Source organism: Scatophagus argus, chromosome 20, assembly GCF_020382885.2.
Source record: "Scatophagus argus isolate fScaArg1 chromosome 20, fScaArg1.pri, whole genome shotgun sequence".
In the NCBI taxonomy this organism is placed as follows: Eukaryota; Metazoa; Chordata; class Actinopteri; family Scatophagidae; genus Scatophagus; species Scatophagus argus.
The window spans coordinates 17,122,021-17,150,006 of NC_058512.1; the positions used below are offsets into that span (position 1 = coordinate 17,122,021).

The 27,986-nt window shown below is 38.3% G+C and overlaps 1 protein-coding gene across 5 annotated transcripts in view; it reads right to left on the bottom strand.

Annotated features, from left to right (window-relative positions):
- Positions 1–27,986, bottom strand: part of LOC124052139 (cingulin-like) — a 49,868-nt gene that overhangs the window by 18,364 nt on the left and 3,518 nt on the right. For 4 of the 5 annotated variants that reach the window (XR_006841937.1, XM_046376081.1, XM_046376077.1 and 1 more), the window contains exons 2-6: positions 15,925–16,038; positions 12,226–12,356; positions 3,956–4,073; positions 2,601–2,791; positions 2,363–2,447 (exon numbers count right to left, since the gene is read on the bottom strand). Coding sequence is in view for 4 of the 5 variants with exons in the window: in XM_046376081.1 (XP_046232037.1) it covers positions 2,363–2,447; positions 2,601–2,791; positions 3,956–4,073; positions 12,226–12,356; positions 15,925–16,038 (639 nt within the window). In the remaining variant the exon portion in view is untranslated. Of the gene's footprint in view, positions 1–2,362; positions 2,448–2,600; positions 2,792–3,955; positions 4,074–12,225; positions 12,357–15,924; positions 16,039–18,586; positions 18,845–27,986 lie in introns of those variants that run through there. The other variant, XM_046376079.1, reaches the window with a different exon arrangement.

Here is a 27,986-nt window from a genome sequence, read left to right on the forward strand (position 1 = left end):
TATGTCTCTGGTCACTATTTATGACAACCGAGTGTAACTTCAAAAATGTTACTACTTTTAACAAGTTATCAAAGTAAATGAGCAGATTTTGAAAAACAGCGTAGAAGAAGCTCTTGCTAAAATCAGGACAGTTTGCAATAAAGGCTCCATTAGGTTACCGAGGCTACAGAGGGAGGAGGCAGGGCTGAATGGACGGGTCAACAATATTTTGGACATTGTTCACAACCTGTCTCCAACAGTCACCATTGGTTTAGTGACAACTCATGTCATCCTGTAGAACAACAAAGCAGGAATTTCATAATTTGCTTAATTTCATATTGCTGGTTTTCCAGAACTGACATTGAAACTGGAAAAAAGCGGTGAAGCTGATGTACTAGACACCAATAGTGTGTGAACAACTACAGCTGTGTCAGAAGCCGCCAGTGTGTGTTGCACTTATGTACAAAGTGGAGCGTAGAGACCACAGTTTGTATCTCATCTCTGACAAATGGTTAACGTGGTTTTCTATTGGTGATCCCTCACCTAAACATTTTATTTGATTAAATCAGAACGGGTCTGTTGGGCCTGTTTTTGAAGGTCCTGCAGCATGTGGTCTCTGGTTAACTCAAAATTAACATTAAGATTATAACAAAGTTTGTGATGTAAAATTGGTTGTAAAATGACTGTAAATTTAGTGTCATTTTCATGAAAAAATCTAGTTTCTAATTGTTGTGAAAGCACAGGTCCTATAATTTTTCCTCGCCACTGTCGCCAAGTGCTTGCTCAAGGGGGAATGTTGGGCTCTCTCTATTTTACAATTTAATTAAAGAGTTTGGTCGAGACCTGCTCAAATTGGAAAGTGTCATGAGATAACTTTTGTTGTGAATTGGCGCTATATAAATAAACTGAATTGAATTGAAAATTGAATTGAATAATGTATGACAGAAGGGAATTGGAATACCCCGGTGGAGTGGTGTGAGACGTCTCTATGGATGTGTTCTTAACTATCCTCCGTTGTCCACTGAAATGAATCCTAATCGATACTGTATTAATTCACCTTTTAAATGTGAAGAAGCAAACTGCCACTCAAATGATTTTTGATGCAGCTTCACTTCTGTAAAACGAGGTATTTTTCCGTTCAGTCCCATCCACAGTGGGTGCATGCTGTATTTCTGTGCAGGAGATGCAGCATGTTGGCAGCCGGCCTGTCTGCTGTTTGTGTTTAAGCTTCACGAGTTAAACTGTGATGACACTTTGACAGGTTTCCCGTTATAATAAGACTCCAAACCAGGTTTCTTCCCTCATCGTTTCCTGTCACAACTGTGTCAGTCCATTATGAGGGTTTTTTTTTTTGTTGTTGTTTGTTTTTAGCGAAAAGATGCTAAAGGAGTGAGTGTGTGTGTGCATGTGTGTGTAGGTCTGCATCTGTGTGTGTGACAGACAGAGCCAGATGAGCAGGCAGATGTTTCCTCTGTCTCCACTCTGACTGTGTGAGAAAGACTGACAACAGCTGGACCAATGCCAGACACACACACGACACACACGCAAACACACACACACACAAACAGACAAAGACACATTGACAATGTTCTACGTCAACCAAACTGCACTGAGACTTTTCTTATTTTTTCATCGGCCTTGTACTTTACTGCATCATGAACTTATCCTTGTTGAACAAAATTCTATAGACTCTATATTCTATTTTTCTCTATTCCATTCTATTCTATTCTATTCATGTCCAATCCAATACTAAGTTGTTTTTTTACAGACTCACAAAGTGCCTTCTTGGATGTCATTACTGCCATGACTAAGAGAAAATGCTGCACCTTGCTGAAGAGAAAAGCTAAATAAGACCCTCATTTACAAGACTCTCTCCCTATCACTGTCCACTAGACAAGCTGCTGTCAGGAGTGAGACATGGATTCCTGTGAGGATAACATTCCTGGGAAAAGCAGGATAAAATGTCTCCTGCACAGTTTCAACACCTGCAAAGTTCTTGCCTTTATCAGGCATATACAGCATGAAACCATCTTATGCACAGAGGGATTATCCCCTGATCCATCACATTGTTCCTTGTATGTTTGCCCAAAGTGCATTTAAATTGGGCTTCTGTGTGGTTTTCAAAAGACTGTGAAATCTACTGTGTTTGGAGCTTTAGCTGCAGAATGACAGGCAGCATTAGGTGTGTTGTTAGTTTGCTTTGTTAAGCCCATAAAATCCACCCAGATACAAATGATACAAGTACCAATAGACAGTGTTCTTTAAAGGTTTGATGGCACCAAGAATGAGAAAGCAGAATAAAACTCAAAAACGACCTAAAGTGAGGAGAAACAACAGATGAGAGAGCAGTTATGGATGCAGTGAGTTTGGAGTTGAACCCTACCATGTTGTTCTCTTGTTCGGTCTCGTTCTTTTCCTGCATGCTGCGCTCACTCTGTCTGCTGGTGGGCGTTTCCCGTCTGTCTGAACTGGAGCAAAAATGTTAAGTGAAATGTTTTAGTAATTAATATATTTAAATAGGAAAGTCAAGCACAGTTTAGCACAGTGAAAACTAAACACCACTAAGCCAGTGGACACTTGAATAATTCAAGACAAATCGACCTGGATGTGGAGCTGGGTACCTGTGGGACTGGGTGAGTATTTTCTCTGTGAAACAGGTGAGTCTCTGTGTCTCTTCCTGGTACCTCCGCAGGTCTTGGGTCAGCAGATTATGGAGCGCGCTCAGTGCCTCCTCTTGGAACACCAGCCTCTCTGATTGGAGCAAACGATCGGTGATCGAAGCCTGAAGCTCGCGACAAGCACACAGCTGAAGCTGGGGAGGAAGATAATAGACAGAAGTGCCATGATGCCTCCACAGGGATCAACACAGTTGCTGGTGTTGCTTCGTCTTGTTTCTCATCTTGTCCTCTCTTGTCTTGATGGCATTCTTAAGCATGCATGTTAACACTTGGATCAGTATGTGTTACCGCATCTCATCATCTTAATCAGCAAATACTGATGATGAGATGCTGCTGAAAGCTCTGGAAAAAAAAAGCTCTGAAGTGGACCCTCAGATCCAATTATTTTATCACACTTACAATATGTAGTGTCTGATCTGTATGTTCTTTTTTAAGGTAATGATGTTATTGTGGTCTGTGTGGGAAAATGTTTACTGGTGAGAATTTGAAACTTGGAAATCCATTAAAGGAGAAGAGAAGCACTTCTGAAAACCTGTTCTTTTAGTTTCTTTCTTCCTGCACACATTTCATAATGTGTCTGCTACTCACACTGAATTGCATGTTTGCACTCTGTAAAGAACTTGTAAAGAAAAAGGTTAAGGTTGGTAACATTTCAATTATATTTCAAATTCAAACAAGTTTTACTGGCGTGACTATTGATGTTACATTAAAGCTAAATTATATGTTACTGAGTTACATTTTATGCAAACAGAGCTTGTGTTATTTATTTATTCATTCAGGCTGCTGGACATTTTCTTCCCACAGAGATAGGGAAATTTCTGAGGATCAGGGAGATAAAATTACGATATATGTTACTTATTATTTCAAAGAAAATCTCCCTCAAATCCTTATGAGATTCCGTCTCAACGACTCTTTTGTGACAAAGTGGACATGGCCTGTCCTATCTGGATAGTCCTGCTCTGTCCTGTTTCCATGGCCAGGCTGTGTCCACTTTTTGCTTAGTTTTCTATGCCATATATCTTCTGTTTAGGTTCATTTTGTACATATATTTTGTTATTATTATTTTTTTTATTAGTTATATTTTTATTATCAGTAGTAGCACTTTGATTATATCACCTACCTAATAGTGGTAATATTGATTATGTATCATCATACTGTATCTTATTTGCAGCATGTGTAACTAAATATAATATTTTGGCAAAACCTAAGGTTTATGCACTTTATTCACTCCCTTTTTATGCCACGGCGTTTGTTTGTGTCAGTGTGTTTGATATCAGTATCCTGCTGTGGTAACTTACAGTGGACGCCTGAAGACAGGAGTTTCTCTTCAGCTCTTGTTCAATTCCTTTTTTCTTCTCCTGAAGATTAAACAGCTCAGTGGTCAGCAGCTGTTGGTGGCCTTCAATCTGCAAGAGTCTGACAACACACAAATACAAAAACATTAAGTTTACAAAATGTACCTAAACTCTTCAAATATAATTCACACTGTGCCAGGTTTGATAGCTCAAATCCACTAATAAAATATATGCCTGAAATAAGGTTGTGCACTGTGACTGATTGCAATAAACTTCAATAAACGTAATTTTCATTATTTTCAGCTCCATCTTTGTGAATATTGTTTGTATTTAATTTAAGCATGACAAATTGGTGGAAATGTAGATGAACAGTTTGATACAGTTAATAACTGAAAATTGCAATAGATTCTTGAAAGAAATTTTTGAGAGATATAGTTTTTAAAAAAAAAAAAAAAAAAAAGTTAGTGGTGGTCTTTGGATTTTAACCATCAACCCTCTGGTCTCCCTTCATGATCCTACAAAGTACTCCACGTTCCATCCTGGAAACTTTGCAGCTCACTAACCTGCAGACTTCTGTAACTTCAACATCAAATTGTTCCTTCCTTAAACAAACATGGACGTGTTTTCATAGATACACACAGAGTTCAACAGCTGATACTGAATTTGTTGGTAATGTTTCCTGTTTAAAATCACCTGCAGCCAAATAAACTGAACAGTCATGTGGCAGCAGGAGTCACACCACCATGTGACGATAAGTAACTACAGTGTACGAGTACAGAGTAGTTCAAGGGCTACTGCTCTACACGTAGTACCCAGAAGTAGTTTTAGTAACACTAATAGCAACAGTACCAGTATTAGCAGCAATGTAACAGTAGCGGTGGTAGTAGTCATAAGCTTCTGCACTTCTACTGCAGCAGGAGTAGTTGTAGTAGTACTATTTGTAGTAGTATTTGTATACTTTAGAAGCACCACTCGCTGTAGCAAGACTGGTAGACTATTAGTGGTACTACAAGAAGTAGAGGTACCACTAGAAGAAATAGCAGCAGACGTACTGCAGCTGTACGATCAGTGTGCAAAAACAGTCACAAAAAAATATAGAGGTAATAAATTAACAATTTACAAGTACAGGAAACACTGTACAATATACAGCTGTATACAGGTCCCCATAAGGGAGGGAAGGAGGACTAGACCATTGCATTATATAGTTTAACAGCAGTGGGAATGAAGGACCTGCAGTAGCACTCCTTCCTACACTGAGGGTGAATAGTATCAGTGTTTATACAAGTGGTACTACATTCAGTAGTGGTAATGGTCTACAAGTGCTATTTATAGTGCTAGGAGTATCAGCACAGTACTAACAATAGTTGCAGTAGTATAAACTATGGTATTTTAGAAATACAAGCGACTTAAAGTCATGTGGTCAGATATCAGAGTGTAAGTGACCGTCTGTCCACTGGGAGGCACTAACCGTCTGTAACAGTGTTGGTGCTAGAGCAGGCTCTAAGAGGCGCACAAGTGTTTTGTTTGTGAGGAAGAAGAGGATCCTCATCTGAGAGAAGCCTTTGATGAACTAACCGAGCTAAATGAGCGGCATCCACATGTAGAGGAAGACAAATTAGAAGAAATGACACACAAACAATGACACAAAAACACAAAGGCCCGCTGGGAAATATATTAACATCGTGTTAATGAGGTTTTTGAGGAGGCCGCCTGACCTCACAGTGTGTGTTATACAAAATGTTCAGAGAAGGACAAAAATCAGAAATAAACATAAAAGCTGAGAAACACACAGATGAAGATTATATGTTCATTCTTTCCTGCTGGACAAATAGAAAGTAGATTTGAAACTCGGATGAAGAAAATATCTGATTACAAACTCAATATAGAGTATTTGAATGCTGGAGGTCTATGTACGAAGTCATTGTTGTTTTGTTTATGACATTGTTCATGAAATTTCTATTACATCAATATAAATGATATGATTTTCAATATAACATTGATATTTTGAGCTAAATAATGCCTTTAATTATTATCATACTTTTTTTGGGGTGGGGGACTAGCAAGCCTTGGCATTGGTACGCCCTGGACTGGTCGCCAGTCAATCGCAGGGCTGACACACTAAGACAGACAACCACACACGCACACTCACACCTAGGGGCAATTTAGAGTAGCCAGTTAACCCGCGCAGGCACAGGGAGAACATGCAAACTCCACATAGAAGGGCCCAGACCGGGATTCGAACCTGGAACCCTCTTGCTATGAGGCGACAGTGCTAACCACTGCACAACTGTGCCACCCTTGTGCAAAAACATTATTTAAATAATGCTAAATACTAATAAATACTAAAGTCACCCATACCAATAATACTTGAGTAAAAATAGCTGATATTTAGTGTAAGCACTAAAAGCAATATCCTCATAATAAATGCACTTAAGCAGCAACAGTACAGGCAAAAGCAAATCTGTCTCAGTCAGTCTCTCAGCCTTTTTCTCTCTCTCTATCTCTATCTATCTATCTACATAGATATTTAAATCAGAATACCAATAAAACAAATCAGTTTAAAAATCGGGTACTTATGGTACTTATACAATTGGCAAAGTGACTAATAACTAAAGTAGATTGTAGCGGAGTAAAAAATATTTGCACCCAAAATGCAGTGGAGTGGAAGCATAAAGTATCAGAAAATGGGGAAAAAAAACAAAAAAAAAATAGAAAAACACGCAGAGCTAAAGATATAAACAACCTGAGCGGCTGCAGCATTACCAAATCATATGTAGCCAACCACAAGCCTGCTGGTGCTCCCACTGTTTCAACATCAACTCAAACTCCACTGGGGATGTTTCTGCTACCATCCTTCAGTTGAAAGTTCAAAAGAAATGAACATCTTGAGAGGAATCTCGAGGAAATTTCAAGTCTTTGAAGCTTCATGAAAATGAGTTACTTTGTCACCTGTCAATCAAAATCATCGTAACCAATCAAATGGTTTCATTAAGCTGCATGTGTGTGACGAGTGACAAAGAACATCATCCATCGGAGTAAAAAGACAGTAATTACCAATGAATATCTCTGCATGTGTGTTGTTGACAATTTAACAGTTACATACACACACACACACACACACACACACACACACACACACACACACACATCCTGCCAGCTGTCAGTGTGTTCTGATTAGGTGCTTACATACAGAAAAGCGTGAATAGGGCTCCTTAATTGCTTGAATGTATGTGACAAACACATTTCACTCCATAATTGCAGGTGAAAAATGTGTGGGTGTTATTTATTTTTTTTTTCAATCATGTATCTCACCACTTGCAGCCTGTCACATATGTAATTTTCACTGTGTCGAGGTTACATGGGATGTATATGCCATGTGAGTATTTATAGCGCAAAAATGTTCCATTTTTAATGAATAAAATCCACTCCACAAAGTGTTTCCATCGTGGACAAAGGTGATGTTATGTAAATGAACACCAGTGTTAATGTCTGACTCTACTTCTACTTTGTATTGTTTGTGTTGCAATTTCTATCTGTGTATTTGTGAGTCTGAAAAGGAGTTTTAGCAGTAAATCCATTCCTGAAATGATTAATGACAATATTTGTTAGCTGTAGATTTAAGAATTGATGTTGATGTGAAAGAGAATAGAAGTACAAGCAGAAGAGGAGCAGTGAAAAAGTAAAAGAAAGAGCAGAAAGACTCAAAGAAAAATGATGACCAGCGAAGGCAAGGGGAGGAAAATAAGAAAAACATCCTGGAACAAGAACAACTGAAAGGAGGAAAAAAGATGAGAAGAATGTAAAATGTTTTGACTGGGTGAGGAGGAGGAGAGACAGATACTGCTGAAGACTGGGGAGGGGATAAGAGAAATCATGTTTGGTTTTGTTCTAGTACGCAACCCTGCAATGTGTTTCAATCAGAAATTAGACAAATGAACAAACCAAATACAGAAAAAGAAAGTGAAAGGCAGGGAATTAAAAAGACAAGTGTGGAGTGAAAGAAATAATACCAAAAATGAAATAAGCAAGAACCCATAAAGAATATAAAATAGGAAGAAGCCTGATCCTTTCCTGGTTGTTGATCGATTTCACGGTCAATACGAGACGATTTTGAAGCTATGAACAAGAATGAACAGATTATACTTCGGAGAAGAAGATGAAGAAGAAGAGGACGACGAGCAGGTTGACAGAGTTCAGCTGGATGTTCTTCCAACTGCCAGCCTGCCTGTTTTTCTTGGCAACGAGCTGAACCCTCCTTGCACAACCAGATTTAAGACCCTGTTTCTGGCTAGCTATGGGAAAATACCACGAAACAACACATATAATCTGTCACAATCTATCTTTGAAAACTTTAGGGAGAGAAAATAGGCTGTTTTAGGTGAAATGAGTGTTTGAGTAACATGCAACATAGCAATTTTTTTTAATAATTTAGGTGGAATTTGAATATCATTCTTCTGTAACTTATAAAAATATTTTTTGTAAAAACACTTTGCAGTTCACAAAGTCAACAAGGCAGGTTGAAAGCATGTGTTCCAGTTATTAGACTGGGCCTACCTGCTGCTCTCCCAGTAATAAAAACACAATGTGCATTTTTAAAATAGTTTCTGAAAAAGCAGAGTAGATAAAGATATGAAAGATAAGAGTGCAAAATAAGACACAAGGCATAAAGAGGTTGCATTTACTGCCTTAATTATTTATAGGTGTGTTATGGGTGTAACATGAGTTAAATCAATCAGTGTTATCTCCCACATCCTTTAACAGTCAGATGAGCTTGCACCGGGCGTATGTGGTAAGATAAGGTGAACTTTATTGATCCCACAGAGGGGAAATTCACTTGTCGTGTCAGCTCACAAGAACAGAAAAGAATGCAAATAGTAAAAAGCGTGCAAAAAAGTTTCCTTTTCCTTAGCCAGTCAATCCAACAAGAAGTCCATTTGACTACATATGAGCACCATTTTTTTTAAATTGCTGCTCATCCCTGCTTGTGTAAAAGCCTTAAGGTACATCCCAGTTCGCTCCTAACACATCCATGTTTCCCTTGCTTGTATCCTTTCCTTGTGTTTCAGGTCCTCCCAGACAGAATGCATGAAAAGGCACAAGGAGACCATTCAAGGAGAGGAAAAACAAGCATATATGGTTCTGAAGAAATGACCTATCCTTTCTTTGAAGCATCATGTGAAGTCAAGGGGATCTAAGATCTACTGTTAATGTTCTGTGTTCCTCTAGATATTGAAAAGGTCACAGGCACTGTTCTGGTCAGTGAAACTGTTTGGATTAAAGCAGCTGTCCTCCTGATAAATCCTGAGTCACCAGTAGAGGTGGAGTCAATCACAGCAAACACGCCTCCAGATATACCTGTTTGCGTTAATAACATCATAAATAGGGCTGCAATTGACAATTATTTTCATTACATATTAATCTGCCAGTTATTTTGAAGATTGTTAGCTTAATGGTTTAATCTACAAAATGTCAAAAAAAAAGAAAACTGTGCAAAATGCTCATTGCGATGTCGCTGACCCAGAGTGATGTCTTCATATTTCTTTTTTTGTGCAACCAGCAGTTCAAAACACAATGAACCTTCATTTGCTATTGTAAATGTCAAATGAAAAGGAGGAAATCCTTAAATTTAAAAAGCTCCAAACAGCAAATATTTGACATTTTTGCCTGAAAAAGTAACTGTTTTGACTACTGACATTCTAATGGAGCCTGCAGTATCCAAGTTAGCTGCTTTGATAAAGCTTACATAATGCTATTCATCCCACACTCTATCTTGCTTGGTGTGAGAAAAGTTTGGTAACAAAAACCATTACAACTGCTTTAGTACAAAACCGTGAAGGCTACTTCTTGGTCGGGATTATGTTCTCACTTCTCACAAACAGCAGTGCAGTTCTCTTGTACAAGCACAGAAAGTATTTTGTGTTAGAAGGGTTTAAAATACACCATTATCACCTTGACAAAGAAACTGAACTAAAGAAGAGTTTTGAAGCACTGCTCCTGAAGTTCTTGGTATGAAAGCTGCTTGATTTATGCAGCTTGTCAAGGTTCACTCAGAAAAAGAAGCTGTATCACCTTATCTCTGCTCCAGAGTGGTAGCTCTATCCTCTTTTCCTGCACAAAACCCAACCCTGTCTGACATTACCGCATAAGCCTCCTTTAAAGCCAAAGAAAACCCCTGTAAAATGAAAGCAGGGTGACGTCTTCTTCCAGTAAGCAGATAGGAGAAGTGGGAAGGGCAACATGATGAAAGCATGTAACAGTTTTAATGAAGGAACTAAAAATCGAAGGAAAGAAAGAAATCTCCTTTCAATGAGCCTTTGCTCCAACTTGTGACAAGAGCCAATCAAGTATTGGCGATGAAAAACAGTGCTGGTGAGAAATTAGGAGATTTCCTGGAATAACATCAGAATAATGTGTGCGTGCGGGTGGGTAAGTGTCTGCTGGCACACCTTGAATCCTGAGATGTGTTTTAGCTTGTCTTGTCTGACAGAAGTGAGACCAGTTGAAGTGTTGTTCTGCCAAACTCCTCATCATGGCGGGAGTACAGAGAGTACGAGCGAACAGGGTGAGGCGGCAGCCACCTACTACCATCTGAACATTTACTGTCAACACAGCACAAGTGGTGACAAAATCTAAAAATCCAGCAGAAGCTTTCACTTTCTCACAGTTTAAATAAAAAATGTTAAGCAGGACTTCAAACAGTGGCTAACTTTTATTACACTTTTACTGTTTTACCAACCAGTATGCCTCCGTACACCAGTCAGATTGCACTTCACAGCTACGACTGTTTAGACACATGTAATATATGTAGTGAAGATGACAATAAGTGTCGTTCTTGGCCAAATGTGTACAGAGGAGTACAGAGAACAGATAGAGAGCTTCATCACATGGTGCAACAACAATCACCTGAGGCTCAGTATCTTTTGGAATTAAAATGCCTCAAGGTGTTTCTGAGACATTGCATCCATTTCAGTTCAATTTATTTATATAGCGCCAAATCACAGCAACAGTTGTCTCACGATATTTTCCAATTAGAGCAGGTCTAGACCAAACTCTTTAATTTGGTTAGTCAGAACGAGATGGAGGTATGAACAGATGTATGGACAACTTGAAAACATATTACTTCCGGTTACAGCTGGGCCAGCATGGAGACATAAAAAGATGGTCGTAACATCTGCAATGTCACAAGTTTGGGTTAATGTTGAGGGCTGACAGGAATGGCATTGGCACCAGTACCAACATTATAAGACATAGCAGATTTAATTTGAGCATTTACGGTTACAATATTGTGCTGTGTTCTTTTTTAATTTTATTTGAATTTGATTGTATTGATTTTTTTTTTTTTTTGATTTTAACTTTTCACTTGGAAAAAAAACTGATCACTAGTATCAAATGAAATATGTACAATTCTTACATGTACTTGGAATGAATTAATAAAAGTACAAAGGTTAAATCATTTATTTAACTTAAACTTAATTTTCCTTTTGAGCACACACACATACAGCAAATGCATTAAAGAACAATTCACTTTCGTTTTCTGTCTTTTCCCATCTCTCACTTTCAGCCATGCACTCACACACACACACACACAGAGGCAGGCAGGCAGGATCCTGTTGTTTTCTCCAGTGGAGCAGAACCTGCTGCTGTTATGAGATAGAGTGAAACTCCCACATTGTATTTCAGTTCTGTGACAAAACTCCACAAACCAACACAGAGCTGCCTCCTACTCACATGTTCAAACACATAAAATGGTCAGAGGAGAGCCCAGTTGCACAGGGAGGAAGTACAGATTTTGACAACATGCAACATTTATCTATATTTTTAGGAATGTAAAGAATATTTTTCACTGAAAACAGCCAAGAATATGAAATTTGAGGGAAAAAATACTTTTTTAGCGAATGTTGTACATGAAGTTTTGTTTTTATTTTTGTCTATTTGGTATTAGCAATTCCCACTTACAGAATCAACTTAGAGTCATATAATAATTTTTATAATCTGAAACATGCATATTTAATCTCAAATTTTATGACCAACCTGTTGAGAGTTTCTTAAGTGGGATATATTTTGCAGTTCCGATTGAAGTAATAGGATTACTAACTTTACTTTTCCCATTTTACACTGAAGAGTTTAAAGCACATCCACCCTGCTGACAAGTCCCTGAACGAGTCACTGAAAATCTCCTCTAAGGAGGGAATGGAGGAAAAAAAAACGAGGACAGAAATTAAGGCTTTGTGTGCTTTCTCATATACAGAACACAGTGGCGTCCTTGTACTCACTGTGTATGGATGTTGCTGAGCTCCTGCTTTGTCTTGCTCTGCAGCTGCTGGAGGTGAAAGTTCAGCTCCTCACACAAAATGGCAAAACTCCTCAGTCCTCCTCTCCCTATGTTCTCCTCACACGCTAAACCCTGATAACAAGAGAAGACAAAGAAGTTATTGAAACTTTGAAACAGACCCTCTGGCAGCCATATTGGAGACACAAAATAACGGGAAGCAAACATTTAAACATTTCATCTCATCACCAATCCATGATTAGGTGTTTAAATCTGTCTGTTAATAGCTGGTTTCAGTAACATTATCTGCTGTTAATCTGATTGTGATCCTAAGTCATAAGTCATTATGTTAAAATGAGTGTAAGCATGCACACACACACACACACACACACACACACACACATTGATATATATATAATTGCTTTGAGTAAGATCCTTTGAATAAGAGTAAGATGCTTTGAATCTTTTTAAAGGAAAAATGACAGATTTAGAGTCTTAAACTGAAAATTTCCAAGGTAATGCCAAAGTAATAATTCAACCCTCTTATTTGCTTCATTTGACAGGTTAACTCTCCATTTCCAATATCTGCAGAATTAGTTTCTACAAGCAACTGTAACAGGTTTGCATCCTTTTTAATGACAAAATTCAAGGTATCATACATGCTATCAACTTCTGAATGCCAGATGAAAAAGCACCATCACTGCAGCCTTCCAGAAGTAATTTAGCATGAATCACAATCCTACTGTTATTGAAAAAGGTGTTCACCAGCAACTTGGTAATTTTTAACGATGAAAAATTGCTTAGATAACTTTTTTTTTTTGACACGCAAATCTACACTTGTAAGACTTCTGTCACTTACACCAAGGGATTATGAACATGTTGAATCTCTGTGTCACTGCACTGAACAGTGCCTTGACTTGACATGACGATAGATAGATAGATAGATAGATAGATAGATAGATAGATAGATAGATAGATAGATAGATAGATAGATAGATAGATAGATAGATAGATAGATACTTTATTGATTCCGAGGGAAATTCAATTCAATATTGATGTTTGATGATGTTGATGACGACAAGCCCTGGCTCTGACCACTTTCAAGTCAATGCTAAAAAACGTCCTATTTTACACTGCCTGTTATACTCACCTTAGCTTTTGAATAGTTTTTATTTGAACTGTTTCTGTTATGTCTTTTTATTCCTATTTCTTCTGATTTAATCCATACTATTTTACTTTTAAGTCTTTTATGTATCGCATCTTTTTTATCACTCTGCAAAGCTATTTGAATTATTACATAAATAAAATTGCTTTGCCTTGCCATATCACACTTCAGCTCTTAGTAGCCTGCTGTCTCCATTTGTCAGACATAGCAACATGTTGAGTAAACAGAAAAGAGTGATGAGTCACAAACGGAGGGAGAGAGTTGGGGTATACAGGCTGAGCAGAAAGATAGATGCATAGTTCAAATGCGAGATAGACAGGAGGTGAAGAACCGAGACAGACAGTTGAGAAGAGAAAGCTAAAGAGACATGTGAGGACATGATGAGTAAAGATAAAGTTGGTGTAAGTGAAGCTGGTTGAGTCTGAATTCATTGAGGTGAAGGAGTCCTTCAGTCAGCGGCTGTGGGCTGAGAGGCAACAGACCGACTGAGTCATTCTGGAACAACACGACGATCACCCTCATCCTCCCCTTTGTCTGTCTGCCTGCCTGTCTGTCTGCGTCCATGTGACTCAGTCTGAGAAACAAACTGGCATTATGTTCACAGAGCAGCCAAATCTGATTTGTTTTTCCATATATGATCTTTAGTCCTCACTGTCACAATGAAATAGACAAGTGACTGTATGATGTGTGTGTTTTCAGAGATATAATCCCTCCATCATGTCCTGGATCTACCCTGGGGTCTCCTTCCGGACACACCTGAAACGTCCAGGAGGCATCCTAGCCAGGTGCCCGAACAACCTCAGCTGGCTCCTCTTGATACGAAGGAGCAGTGGTGAGGAGCTTGGATGTCCGAGCTCCTCGCCCTATCTCTAAGGCTGAGCCCAGCCACCCTGAGGAGGAAGGTCATTTTAACATGAATATTATATTACGTTTTCTGTCAATATCATATTCCATTTCTGCCTCTAAATCCTACATACTGGAAAATGGCTCAAAAAGGGCACGACTGATAAAATTAGTACGTCTTCTTACAGACTGACCATTCAGAGTAGAACTACTGGGTAGGTGAAGTTGAAGGCTTCTGAAAAATCACACTTTTTTAACAGAGTGAATTTGAACTGCCTTTCTGAAAATGGCTTGAGGAAAATCAACAGTGAGGGAAAGAAAAAGGACAAGGAGAGACAGACAGTGTAAAACAGAGAGGGACAAATTTCTCACCAACAAAAGTCAAGTGAATCGCATAAAGAGAATGCCAGTAAAAGCAAATCACTCTGTTAGGAGGAATGCAGTTAAGGCAGCGCTGAGCAATTAGCCTCGTACCCTCTAGCAAAGATTCAGTGTTTAAAAACATCAGGATAAAAAAAAAAAAAAAAAATAGAACTCATTTTCAACATTAGCAAGGAACAAAATGACAAAATGACTGGTGATAATCATCTGTTTTACCAGAGGCATCATGGTTCAGATTCCAGAAAGCTGCTCTAAAACACATTCTGTCCACCTTCAGTTAAAATTGAGGACATTTAACTTATTAATGATAAAGTGTTGTACACTTTTATCTTTTCAGTCACATTTCATAATTTGTGACATTTGTAATTCTGTAACATACAGAAATGCACCTTTCTGTACAGTTTTTGTTTTCATAGCTTATAATTTATAAAATCATATCTGGTACACGGTTCATTTACGCACTGTACAAACAGTTGCAGTAAATGACTGTACCAACCACTACTACAACTACTATTACTACTACTATAAGTATTTTTTAAAAATTGTAAACCACACTATGATATATTAATTTCAATGGTTTAACAGCATAACCTTCTAACATAAAAAATGTATTATAATACATATAATATAGCAGAGCTTGTCGACCTTTTGTAGTGTATATGAGATCGTTGAGAAACTTGTGAGGAGCACCAAATAAGTCCAAAAAACAAAAACATGACAAAAATGTAAAAAATAAACTGGGACTGTGAAGGGATTTCATTGTATTTAGCACATGGTGCTCTCAGCTTGCCTCAGCATCAGTGCCTGCCCTTGTGAAGCCAAAATGATTGTATTCAGAGTCATACTTCCTCACCATACAGTTCTGAACTTTGACTGGTACAGAGTTATTGCCCACATCTCTTGTTTAAAAAACCGATCCATGTGCCATTGTATCGGAGGAAACATAGGTTCGTCTCTGCCTGTCGATGTGTTGCGATTGGTGTGATGAAACTTATCTGGTCGCTGAAATTAGTGGAGCTCGGCTTAACACTGGTTAAGAATAGCTCAAAGTGACATTTTAAATAACTGATTGACTGCATCCAAATGGTCCAGATTTCACCGCCCTTACAGACTGAGAGCTGCCCAAACATCCAGCCCGCAAGAAGGATAATGCAGAAGTACAGGATAAAGAGGTAATCGAAGTTCATGTTATTTATGCTTCTTTAGGCCTGTCCATAGAGCTGTGCCTCTGGGTACCCTCTCAGACTGACATAATGACTGTGAACTCATCCCCATATATATATGACTGAAGTCCAAGAGGTCTCATTTATTTACCTTTTGCTCCTCAGTGATGGGGGACAGCAGGATGTGGACTTTGGCTTCTATCAGAGTCCTTAGTTTTTCCAGCGAAGCAGGGAAGTCCTCTCTGTTTCTCTGGAACTCTGGAGCCTTACGGAAAGAGAAATAGACAGGCTGTTTTCATCATTTTAACCCTCATACAGGAAATTTCCCTTGTGTTTCACAACCAATAGCTTTGGCAGCAACCAAGCATCAGTGGGAGTCTGAACCTACTGACTGCTTAAGTAGTGAAAACATTTTTTTAATATACTCAGTGTCTGTTCTAAATGTCCAATGTGTTTTGAAGGTCTTTTATCTGAAGGATGTCCTACAAATGGATTTACCCAAGTGTGTAGATGCCACTGTCAGCTAGAATTAAGGCAACACCCAACCAGCAAAGCATCCTCTTCTAATTCTTTTGCAAACTTTTTCATTGGTGTGGAATGGAGAGAAACAGGAATGATGGGAGAGAAAGGCCGAAATACAGTGAATCCTGCCCTCCAGAGGGAATTATGAGAGAGGATGCCCTGAATACCAGCACACAACTGTTTCCCATCTGAGGTCCAAAACACAACAGAGGACTGAAGTTTGTCTATGGTTCAGTCAGAAACACGCAGACAGAAAAGTCTACCTGATTGGACTAAAGAGAGCCTGGAATGTTTGAAGTGTGTACAATTTTGAGACTATAGAATGGTCTGGATATTGTATGTTCCACTAATGCACTGAATGAACACCGTAAAAACAACTAAAACAAGTTGATCATGAAAATATTTGCCAATTAATTTTCAACTGACAAATCAATTCAGCAGTCATGATAAAAATACATAAACATATCTGTTAACATAAACATATCTGTTCTACAACTAAAATATAAAACAAAGGTGCCATATCATTACTGATTATATGACAGTGCACCAGATAACACATTTTATCATTTGTTTTTCTTCTGTTTTTCTCTATCTATCTTTCAGCACTGACTGTTAAAAAAAGAGATTAAAAGAGCCATTATAGTAAGATACCAAAATCCAACATTACACCAAGTTTTAAATGAGTCACTGTCCTGACTAAGAGGCAGTGCAGTTTGTCAGGTGATATGTTATTTAAAGGGACTGTGTCCTGGAGGACACTTTTAAAAGTGTCAGCAGGACGTCATGTAAAAACCTCTGTAATCACCTCCTGCTTTGTTTATTGTGATGGATTGCCTCTCTCCTTATCACTGAATCAGAGTGAGTGGCAGCAAATGAGGTGGAGACACAAAGTCTGATATCTCCTATGACTGGAAAACACAGAAGGGAAAGTAAAACCAAAAAAAACCCCTACATTTTCCTTCTTGTTAGAGCAGACAAGGGGAAATCACCAATTTTAAGTTGGTTTGAGACCTTAAATGTCAAGGTGCTCTCCGTGCAACATCGGAAATGTTCAGTACCATTTTGAAGATGAGGATTATAAACAGATATACTGAACAGACTCTCAGCTGGAAGGAGCTTCCCACCCACCACAGAAAGCTATTGTAAGACTACAGCTAACCCAGGTGGCTCATATGTTTTCATCTTTCGCTTCATACATATATAAAAACTACAGATGGACAGCAGGCAATTAATTCTCTTACTCTCCATATGAGTGGATGCATTCAGAAGATGAGTGGGCTGGGTGTGCATGACACAGTGAGACGGTGTTGTCTGATTAAATGCAATCAAAACAAGCCCATTGTGTTTTAATCCCTCTGAGAAAGATAACATGCATCGACAGGAGCTTGAGGGAGCAGAGAGGAATTTCTAGTTGTTAAAAGGATGAGAAGTAATTAAAAAAAAGAGTCTCAATATGCAGTATTTAAGCAGCATGTGAGATTCAGTGGACCCAACAAAGTCATTTAATTTATAAAAAAAAAACATCTCATTATAAAGTAAAATAGTGCCTGATGAATGTGGGATGCTATAATTCTCTCCTAGTTACTGTCCAACCCTTTAAATTAAGTTTGTATACTGTGAATTTGTCTCCCTAATTACATTTCCCAGCAACAAATTGGTAGTATATAAACGTGATTTCTAGGACACAGGGTTGTACTGTCAGAATAACATAACCTAACAACATAACATGATATGTACATGAAATTAAAACTAAAACTTTTCTGTACAAACTTGTTGCCAAGTGGCAACAAAAAATAAACGAAGCCCCCCCCTCCTCAATTTCCCATAAGCCCTACATGTCATGTCTTGAAAGTCTGTAATAACATAAGACAAAGAGGAATGAAGGCTGTACAGGTTTTTAAGCAATATGGATTTAAAAAATAATTCCTGAGAGCTTAAATAAATTAGGTTTGCTAGGACTGAAAATCTTAATCTGAACTGTACTTTTTTTCCGTGCACACAAATTAATCATTTAACTGTTGTTGGAAAAAAAAAAAAAGGTTTCAGTTTCTAATAGGAGGTGCTATGGATGCCAGTTAGTTTTAGAATATGGAAAGTGAATCCAGGGACATGCTTGATTATAAAATGTTATAAAATGTGTTTTCAAATGAAAACACATCAAAGTGAACTGCCTGAACTGTCCGCATACTTTTATGGTATCCCAGTTTCAGCTGTAATGCCTTAAAAAGACATACTTTGTCTCAGTGTTCTGATCTAATTCAATAGCTTTAAAATGTTTCTTAAATACTCACAGCAGGACTTGGGGAGAGAGACGCGTTCATGATGACAGATTGACTCAATACTAATTTCCTGACTGAGTTCAGACCACAGGGGGTTTGTGTGCCTGTGTGTGTGTGTGTTAGTGGGTGGGCTGCACTTCTGTGTACATGGAGATGACCCTAACTACAACCTTCCCACTGACCAGAAAGGTTGTGTGTGTGTGTGTGGAGGGGGGCGGGTTGTTAGTTAATATCCGGTCAGAGTTGCCAGGCTTTCCTGTGATCAGTTTACTCAACCTCTCGCTTGTGTGTGGGTGAGTGTGTGAGACACAGAGTTAAAAAAAGAAAAAAACAAGAGCTACGAAAGAAGGGAGGAATCCTAGACTTCTAAACTGTTTAAATTTGATTTGTTGATGGTGAGCTTTGAAATCTAAGAAAAAAAAAAAACTGGAACACAGCTAACGTTTCTATTTGAGTGCTGTCTCTTGCATTTATTGCATAATTTTCTGTAATTACAAAACAGTAAAATTATTATTTATATTCTAAATGCAAAAACTACTCAAGGAGTATAGTATAACTGTATAACATATGTAACATATGTATGAAGGGTATGGTATTAGTGTTTATTATTAGTTTAGTTATTATTATTATTATAGTTTTTTGAATTATTAAATTACTAAATTTATCAAATAAACTAAATTTACATTCATTATATCAACTAATTATTGAAATAGGCTTTAAAAAGAACATTCCCCAAAATAATAAAAAAAACCTCAAAAAAATAATAATAACCTGATGCACACACACACACACAAAAATCTTAATGCTACGGAAACCCTGTCATCAAGTCCAGTCAAGTCAATGCTAAAAGAAAAAAATAAAAAAAATAAAAAAGGTAAACCATGTCTAAACCTGAGGCTGGGTTGGGTCACAGGGTTCCAGTCTTCACCCCCACACCACCCAACTTGGATAAGTCCTAATTCCCAACCCAGGGTGTGTCTGGGTGGGGCTTGACGACTGTGGCAGGATGCCACAGTCAAACACACCTTTCTAAACAGGCAGGTATGAGGAGGGCGCAGCCTCCCTTCATGTCTGCAACTCTCTCTAGCTTTTGTTGACTTTGTTCTTTTCAGGTCTTGTTTCTGTGTTTCTCTCTCTCTCTCTCTCTCTCTCTCGCTCTCTCTCTCTCTCGTACACACACAGACACATATAGACACACACACACAGACACACAAAATAAAGCCTTGTCAGTAGCTTTAATATTTAATATTTCTTGTGTAATGGAAATAATAAAATGCTCATTGGATTTTTGTCTTCATGATGAGAGTTGGTAGTAGTAGTTGTCCTGGAAAGCCAATTCTGTCCTGTCTGTTCCAAAAACAAGCCTAAACCTGATTTAAGAGAGAAAAAAGCACTATGTTTAGTGAAGAGATGGAGTGAAGAGTGAAATTATCATTATCATAATTTTGTATGGAGTAATAATATGGTTTGAGTATTGCTTCACACAAGCAAGTACAGTATGGGTTGGCATGGGGGGGGAAGGGGTGAGCGGAGCAAGACATTAGGGATGAAAAGTGTGAATTTATTCAGTAATTTGATATATAATGTATACTTTGCAACAGATAAAAAATTTTTAGTATGAGTTGAGAAAAGCAAAATAGGTCATTTTCATGTCATTTTATATAATTACAAAATGAAAGAGACTGTGCAACAGAGACAGTGATAACATTATTATCACCATCTCTGGTGCCAGGTTGACTGAATGGCCAGCCTGATTGCAGTAACATTATTCTGTGGTTGTAAGGCTGGTAGGCAATGTGAATCAAAAATAGTGAATCAAAAAACGGATTTATTCAGCTAGTATAGTCATTGCAGCTAAAACCTAGCATATGCAGATATTGGTTGTGCAATGGCCGACACGCCTCCTTTGCGCCACAATTTATATCTTCATTTTTTTCCAGGAGATTTCAGACCCAGTGGCAGACCAAACTGAAGTTAAGGCAAAACTCTTGAAGATTGCCAGTTTGAATAAAAGCATTATAGTTGCTGTTTTTGACATTCTAAATTCATTATAGTTAGTTCCACAAAGTGATGAAGAAAGCCACTCATAAAAGTGAAGTTTTATTTCCTGTACCATGAAACTCTTCAACACTGTCTTAACGAGTCAGGACGCTTTACAATAAACTCCTCCAGTATCCAATTATAAATCTACTGGGCTTAAATGATCCTGATAAGAGAGTTACTGTTCCTCCCTGAAAAATCTGGCAGCCTCCAATTCTTTTCAGCCGAGAAAGTGCAGACTCTCCCTGTTTGAACAAATACTGTTATGAAGTCAGGTGAGGTTACCTCTCCACCTCCAGGAAGTTCTGAATCACTCTATCAATTGTGTCATTTGCATAATGTGTCTTTATACTACACAACACTACCTGATTGTTTTTATGTTCACACAGCAATACAAGAGTGTAGGCTGTTTTGCCAATAAATAATTGCCATCTCTAATTTGTTGGTGTTTTTTTTAAATCCACACTTCTTTAGTTCATTGTCAGTCTGTACTCATTTACAGTTTTAAAGCAAATGCATTTATATATACCAGGGCAGTGCATTCCCAGAAAAAAAATGTTTCAACTGATGAAACCAGAAACATAAAATCCAAAGTATTGGGTGTCTATATGGATATTTGATTATGTTTCTAAAAGCATGTTTTAAATACATCAGAAGTTCAAATAGTTGGACTAAACACGCATCATTCATATCATTTGTAACTGAGCTTGTAATTAAGCTGACAAAAGGTCACAGGTTATAAGTCTGTGGACCTGCACTGTCATGATCATAGCAGGTTGTTACTCAGCAAACAAATCTGTGGTGAAAAATATGAGGAAACTTTCCTACCCAGCATGCCATGCTCATGACTCACAGCTGTGGTATGTCACCTTGTGTGCTAATGCACTTTGAGCCAGCAGCAGCTTTAAACTGGGAGTGAACAACCGGAGACACCCTGCAGGCTCACTTATTGACCAGGAATGCTCCATCATGATGAGAACACTTGCTAACTATGTCTCTGACTTCACTAACACTGTAAAAACTACATTACTGTGTAGCTAAAACACTGTTGAAGCTAAAACCCCCAAAATATGAGTGCTCACCCCTCTTATGTGAATTCAGTATATCTTAACCGGTTGGTAGCACTGAAATAGATGAAAGATGAAAACATATTAATATTATTAGGCTTAATTTAGCACTTCAGCTAACCCCTGTCTTGGGGGAAGTGGTCTGACATTCCAGTTAATCCCAAAGGTGTTGGGTGGTGTTGAGGACAGGCTCCTATGCAGGACAAATTATGGCCCAAATTTATGCATGGGGTCAATATAATGTTTAACAACAAGGTCAAACACAAAGCTGTTACCTCATTATTGTCTAAAATATCATTGAATCACTGCAGCATTAAGACTTCCCTACACTGGAGGTGTGTATTGGGTCTCTTTGGAAACTTTGACCTCTCCAGTAGAATTTGAGTTTGTCTCCTTGCTACATTATTAGAACATGGGCATTTCTGTTCTATTTGTTAATCCAAGGCCTAATCCAAACTGGACTGTGCATCCTTCTTTGATGGTATGCTGTTCTCTATATAAACACTCCTGACTATTTAAAAACAGTAGAACCGGTTTGTCTGCACTCAACAATGTGGTTAACAAGACAGAGGGGAGAATTTAGGGCCACTAGACGATAAATTAACCCCAAGATTTTCATCTGTGATAGACTCCTCAAAATATGGAAGGTAAACTGTGACAAAATTTGTCTCCACATATCACAGATAAAAAGCAGTTTTTATAAATAATGAGAAATTCTCTGGTAACATCACTTTGTCCATCATGCACATTAGACTGATTAATGACATGTATTCACTGTATACAGGTGTTACCACATGTTATTTTAGGTTTGGCACAACATAGTTCTCAACACCACCCAACTGTATCCCAACACACACACGCACACACGCGCACACACACAGGTGTGCAGGGCTGTGTTCGCAACCTACTTACAATAAGCTCCTTTCAAAGACTCACCAAAAGAAAAAAAAAAAATAACATGACTGTGCTGTCATTTTTTAGACAGACAGAAAGGAAGATAGAATAGCACAAAGACAGAGCGTGCAGACATGTAGACAGCCAAACATGCACAGGAGAACGAATGTTTAAGCAGACAGAAGTACATACTGTATATCTGCATGACTATAGCTAAAACAGAGCCAGGCACGCTACTGAAGGCACAACTGTCTACATGGTCCTCAGAAGTTTAAAATGACCTATGATTTAAGTTTTTGTTGACAGAATACACTTTGTGGCTATGTGAATAATGACTTTCCTCACAGTAGAAGTGAGGCTAGCATTTTTGAACCACTGCCAGCGTGGTAACAAATGTTTGTCAGTCTGTGGTGTTTGTTGTCCAAACTTCCAAACCTTAAAAAACAGAAGTAGCAATTCAAATAACTTTCTTAAGAATACAAATGAGTCATTTTAGAAGACTCAGAATTTTCTGGTCAAATATTGTGCGTTTTAAAAACAATTCACAGAGACAGCTGATGCTGTACATCACCATCCTAAATTGTCTAATTGTCAGCTAATTTTCTCCTGTAATGCAATTGAAACTGTGCTCACACAGAAGGTAAAGCAAATTTTTTGCCTTGATAATTAGTTTATTCATCTGCGAACAGCTAGAACACTTTACTGTACTTTAGCCGTAAGCTAGTGTGCAAAGGCAGACACCATGCACCGAGGGTGTGTCTGTGTTTGTGTTCAGGGCAGCTTCTCACTGAACTCTTCACTCACCAGTGAGTCTAGTATTTCCCTCCATTCAGTTTTTTCAAACCCAGAACCCTCTTGCTGTGAGGTGACAGTGCTGCACCACCTTGCCACCCTTGTCCTTTAAGTTTAATTAAATGTAGAAGCAAACACCGCAATGATCTCCAGCCTCAATGTATAAATAAAGATGGTTTATGCATACAGACGAATATACAGTGGAGAAGAAAGGTGATGAAAACGTTCAAACTTTCTCATCTCTTTGTTCACTTCCATAACTAGAACATCGACAAAAACAAAAACAACATCTACGCTCCAAGCAGTGCTGCTTTCAACCAGCACCCACCCAGCCTGCACCCACTCGGCCCTCCAACAAAGCTTAATGAGTAATAAGCACTGGGTGACCACAGTGTTGGAGTCAAGCCAACTTTCCCAGATGCCAAATTGAAGCCTGGAGGTAATGCATAATGCAAAACAACACTCATTAAAACTTGAAGGAAAAAAAAAAAAAATAAGCAGCTATAAAATGCAAAAATGCACTAAGATGCATTTCAGGAGTAGCTCAGTGGCAGTTTTTAAATGACTGGGATGAATAATTAGGACTCTCAGGCGTCCATTAGCTGGAGAAATTACAAGATGTAGAAAATGGGTTCCAAAACACACTCATGACCCAAAATCTAAACTGTTTGGCCTGAACGTTATGTTAAGGTGCAGGATGTGAGCTTTGGAAGGGCTGATGAAATGGTTTGAAAGGCAAAAAAGAGTGCAGAAGCATATTAAGATTCATTCTGTTGACTTCAGTGAGATAATGGGTTAGTTTGCAGATGGAGTCAGGAAGAAGTGTAGGTGTTTTGTAGAGGAAAATGGAAGTACCGTCAAGTATGACAAAAAAAAAACCAAAAAACGGATCCTGCTGTGGAAAAATGTGACACAATAAAACAAATCGAAAAATATTTTTTTGCATTTTAACCGCGAGTATGTGTTTTTCTGAGCATTGATCAAAAACACATCACAATATCTTGTTAAAAATCAGCTGACGACAAAAACACATCACTTTGCTGTCACACGTCTGCATTTCAAAGGGCGTAAATCAGTTAATCTGAAGATAATTGAAACCTCAGAAGAGCAATAATTTATTTAGTCTTGACGGTTAGAAAGTAGTCCACAGAAAACCAAGAACAACACCCTGAACAACATGGAAACTATGCCTACTTGTCAAAAGAGTACTGAGCTTGTTGACTCTTTTGGATGAGACAGTGAAAATGTATAGATCATGTTTTTGTGTGATTTAAACATCGCGAAACCTCTTCCCTGTCTGCAGTCCCAGTCTCATTTTGTATCTCATAGAGCCACCAAATATGTGTTGAGCACACAAACAAATAATCCAGAATTTCTTTCTTGAAAACGAGATCCCAGGTGAAGATTTCTGGGGAGTACGGCCTTGTGGCTAGTACACTTTAAATTCAAATCATCTGTAAGGCTCACGGGCCATAAATCCGTGGAGTTCAATGCATTCCAGGAGTCATTTCATGTAGACGTGCTGCTGCTTCTGATTTGGAAAAGTACATCAACAACAGCTTTTTTTGAGAGTGTTGGTGTTGAGTCAGTGTTTCTCTCGTGGGTTTTTGACAGAAGGACCCTCCTGAAAATTAGTTCATTCAGAGTCAATCAGCTATAAATCTCTGCAACTCATTTGTGAACTGCTGATGAACTGGATGTTATGCTTTAATTTATTTATTTTATTCATACTCTTCTGCAGAAAACACATTTTTCTCCTGTGATGATTATGATAAATGATGTGAGAGCAGACAGAAAGTCTACTTAGATCTACCAGAGATCCACTTAGATCTCCACTTACCTGTGGCAGTACAAAACAAGCCTCTAATGTGTGCTTAAGTAGTAATCTGTGAGATCTGAATCTGTTTTTATTTTCTATCCACTACTGTTGCCAAGCTGTGCAGACATCACATATCAAACCTTATGGGTGAGGCTGCGTTGTTCTCTTTTGTTCTCTTGTTGCAGTTCAGACTTATGGAGATATCATTCTGTGCCTGTTCAGCTATGGCAGCTTTCACTTGTCACCCTCTGCAAAACTGGCATACTTCCTCCCTTATACACTGATTTTATAAACATAACACCACACTGATAATGTCTCACCAAACATTACACAGGTTATGAGGGGTCATTTACAGAGTGACTCGACCATGTCAACACACAGAGAAAAAAACTACGGCATGTGATGTTACCATTCCAAACAATTTTGCGTGTGTTAGCTTACAAAGGCTCACACCCTCATTGTTAACATACCTGCCATTTTGATCAACCTTCTTACTTTCCCATGATTCACTGCTGAGTTTCACTTTGAGACATTAAGGCATTGAGAATCATATCTGCATAATGTGTCTTATGTGGCTGATTAAAATGTTCCAGGTCATGTTTTCAGGATCCTTTTCATCACAGTAATCCTCTTTCTGAGAAAAGAAAACTATCATGTGACCCAAACAACCCTTTTGTTGAATCATAGTAGGATGGTGGCACTTTAGTCCAGGTGGGTGACTGATGCCTAAGTGGGATTACTTGTGTATCAGTAATAAATGTATTTAGCCAAACTTTTATGACTGCCAACAAACTGATAATCAGCTAAAAGGGGCTCAAACTTCAAACAAGACTTCATACAGAATAAAATGGCAAATTGATGTTGAAGTTGCAGCATAGAACTCAGCGACTACTGAACCGCACAGAGAGGCATTTTAGTGGTTTATGGGATACTTTCTCCTACATGAATTCCATTGCGTTAATGATTGATGGGCGCCAGATGCCACCTCAGGGCGTTCCTCATACCAGACGGCTTGACATTTGTATTGTAGGACTTAGTTATTTGTCTTTGACTTTGATTCAAAGACAAATAACTAAGTCCAGTTGCATTCGATTGAATTTCCTTGAGATAACCATGACCTGGATGAATGAGAATATTCACAGACTTATTTGTATTGTAATAGAAATAAATATCCTATAGTACTCAACTGGCTGCTTGTTCACTAAAACTTGGGGGTGGCAGAAGCTAAAGACTTAAGCCTATACTGCTTTAGCCAAGCTTGTGTTCCTGTCTGAAGTCCTCCAACTGAGAGGTAGAAAAACTGTCAGATGTCTAATGGTTTTTACAGTATAGGACAGGTATCTACTGTATGTCTCAGTGAGGAGACATAAAAGGAAAGGAGTGAAAAGAATGAAACCAAACACACTTTTCTCCCTTTAAATCATTTTGACACCCTGAACAAAAACTCGTCACACAGCATAGGAAGTACATGGCAACATAACTATACACACTTGACTTTGTGCCATTGTGACGTCATTTTTATGTACCTGTGCACAATTTTGATCCCTTGAAGTAACAACCATTCCTGCCTCTAGATAACAATGATAACTATGCATCATGACAACACCTGAAAAGGTGCAGTGTAAAGATTTTGACATGGCTTTATTCCTAAAGCCAATCAAGACATATATGGATATATAACAAGTTTAGTGTGTATAGATTTCGTTCTATTTAAGGAACGTTTGAGGATTGTGAGGATTTTCAGATAAGAACCATAAAAAGACAATCAACGACCTCAACGAACAAGCAGTGTCTCTTTGAAAAATCATCCATCTTTCCAAAATGCCATAAAAGAAGGCACGTTTGTGTTTTCAAGTATATGCATGTCTGTCTGAATACTGTAGGCTATGTGCATATATGTGCAACACTGTACATCACCTCACTGATAAAGTGATGGGGCAAGTCACCACAGTTTTGACATCAAGTGTGTAGAGTATGTGTGTGTGTTAAAGTCAAGTCTGAGATCATTGTTCTACTTTTATGACATAGCTAGATGCTAAGGTAATGGAGGTTTCAGTAAATGGGAGTGTACACACACACACACACACACACAAAGACAGGTATCTGCAGGAGGGGAAACATGTTAAAACAATGACATCATCTATCATCCCATTGCTTAAGTCTCTCTCTTTCACACACACACATACTTGGTGCTGAACTTATAAAGACCTTCATTGACATAGTCTTATAAATTCCCTAAAGCCCTTGACTCAGCCCCATTCATCAACTGTGTGGGAAACAGTCAAAGATGCTTCCCATTGAAAAGCTTAGGGGACAGAAATGTCCTTTGCTTGGCATGAAAATTCAGATGGAAAGTCCATACGTGAAGGAGGCATTGGGGGTGAATGTGTCAAAGGCAGGATCCAAATGTCCAGACATCACCGCCCTTCAGCGATACAACTACCCACAGTTTATTATGGATGTGTTTATTATTAATATGCAGTTTCTGAATGTGTAAAATGAAATAATGTTCAACCACATCATGATAGGCTGTAGGCTTGTCCACTTAAGTTCAGAGGGTGGACATTTGGATTCTGCCACACAAACAGATGACTTTCACCGAGGAGCGTTGACTTATTGAAAGATACATGCGATATATGTGCTGCAAATACGGTCTGTAAGTTAACTCACAGATCGTAATGTAAGGCTATTTTAACCCAAAACAGAATCTTTTCCTAACCAATTAGCTTTTATGTCTAAACCTAACCAAACTGTGACCGTTGGGCACGCGACAAAAGACAGCTTATTTAATCCTTCCCTC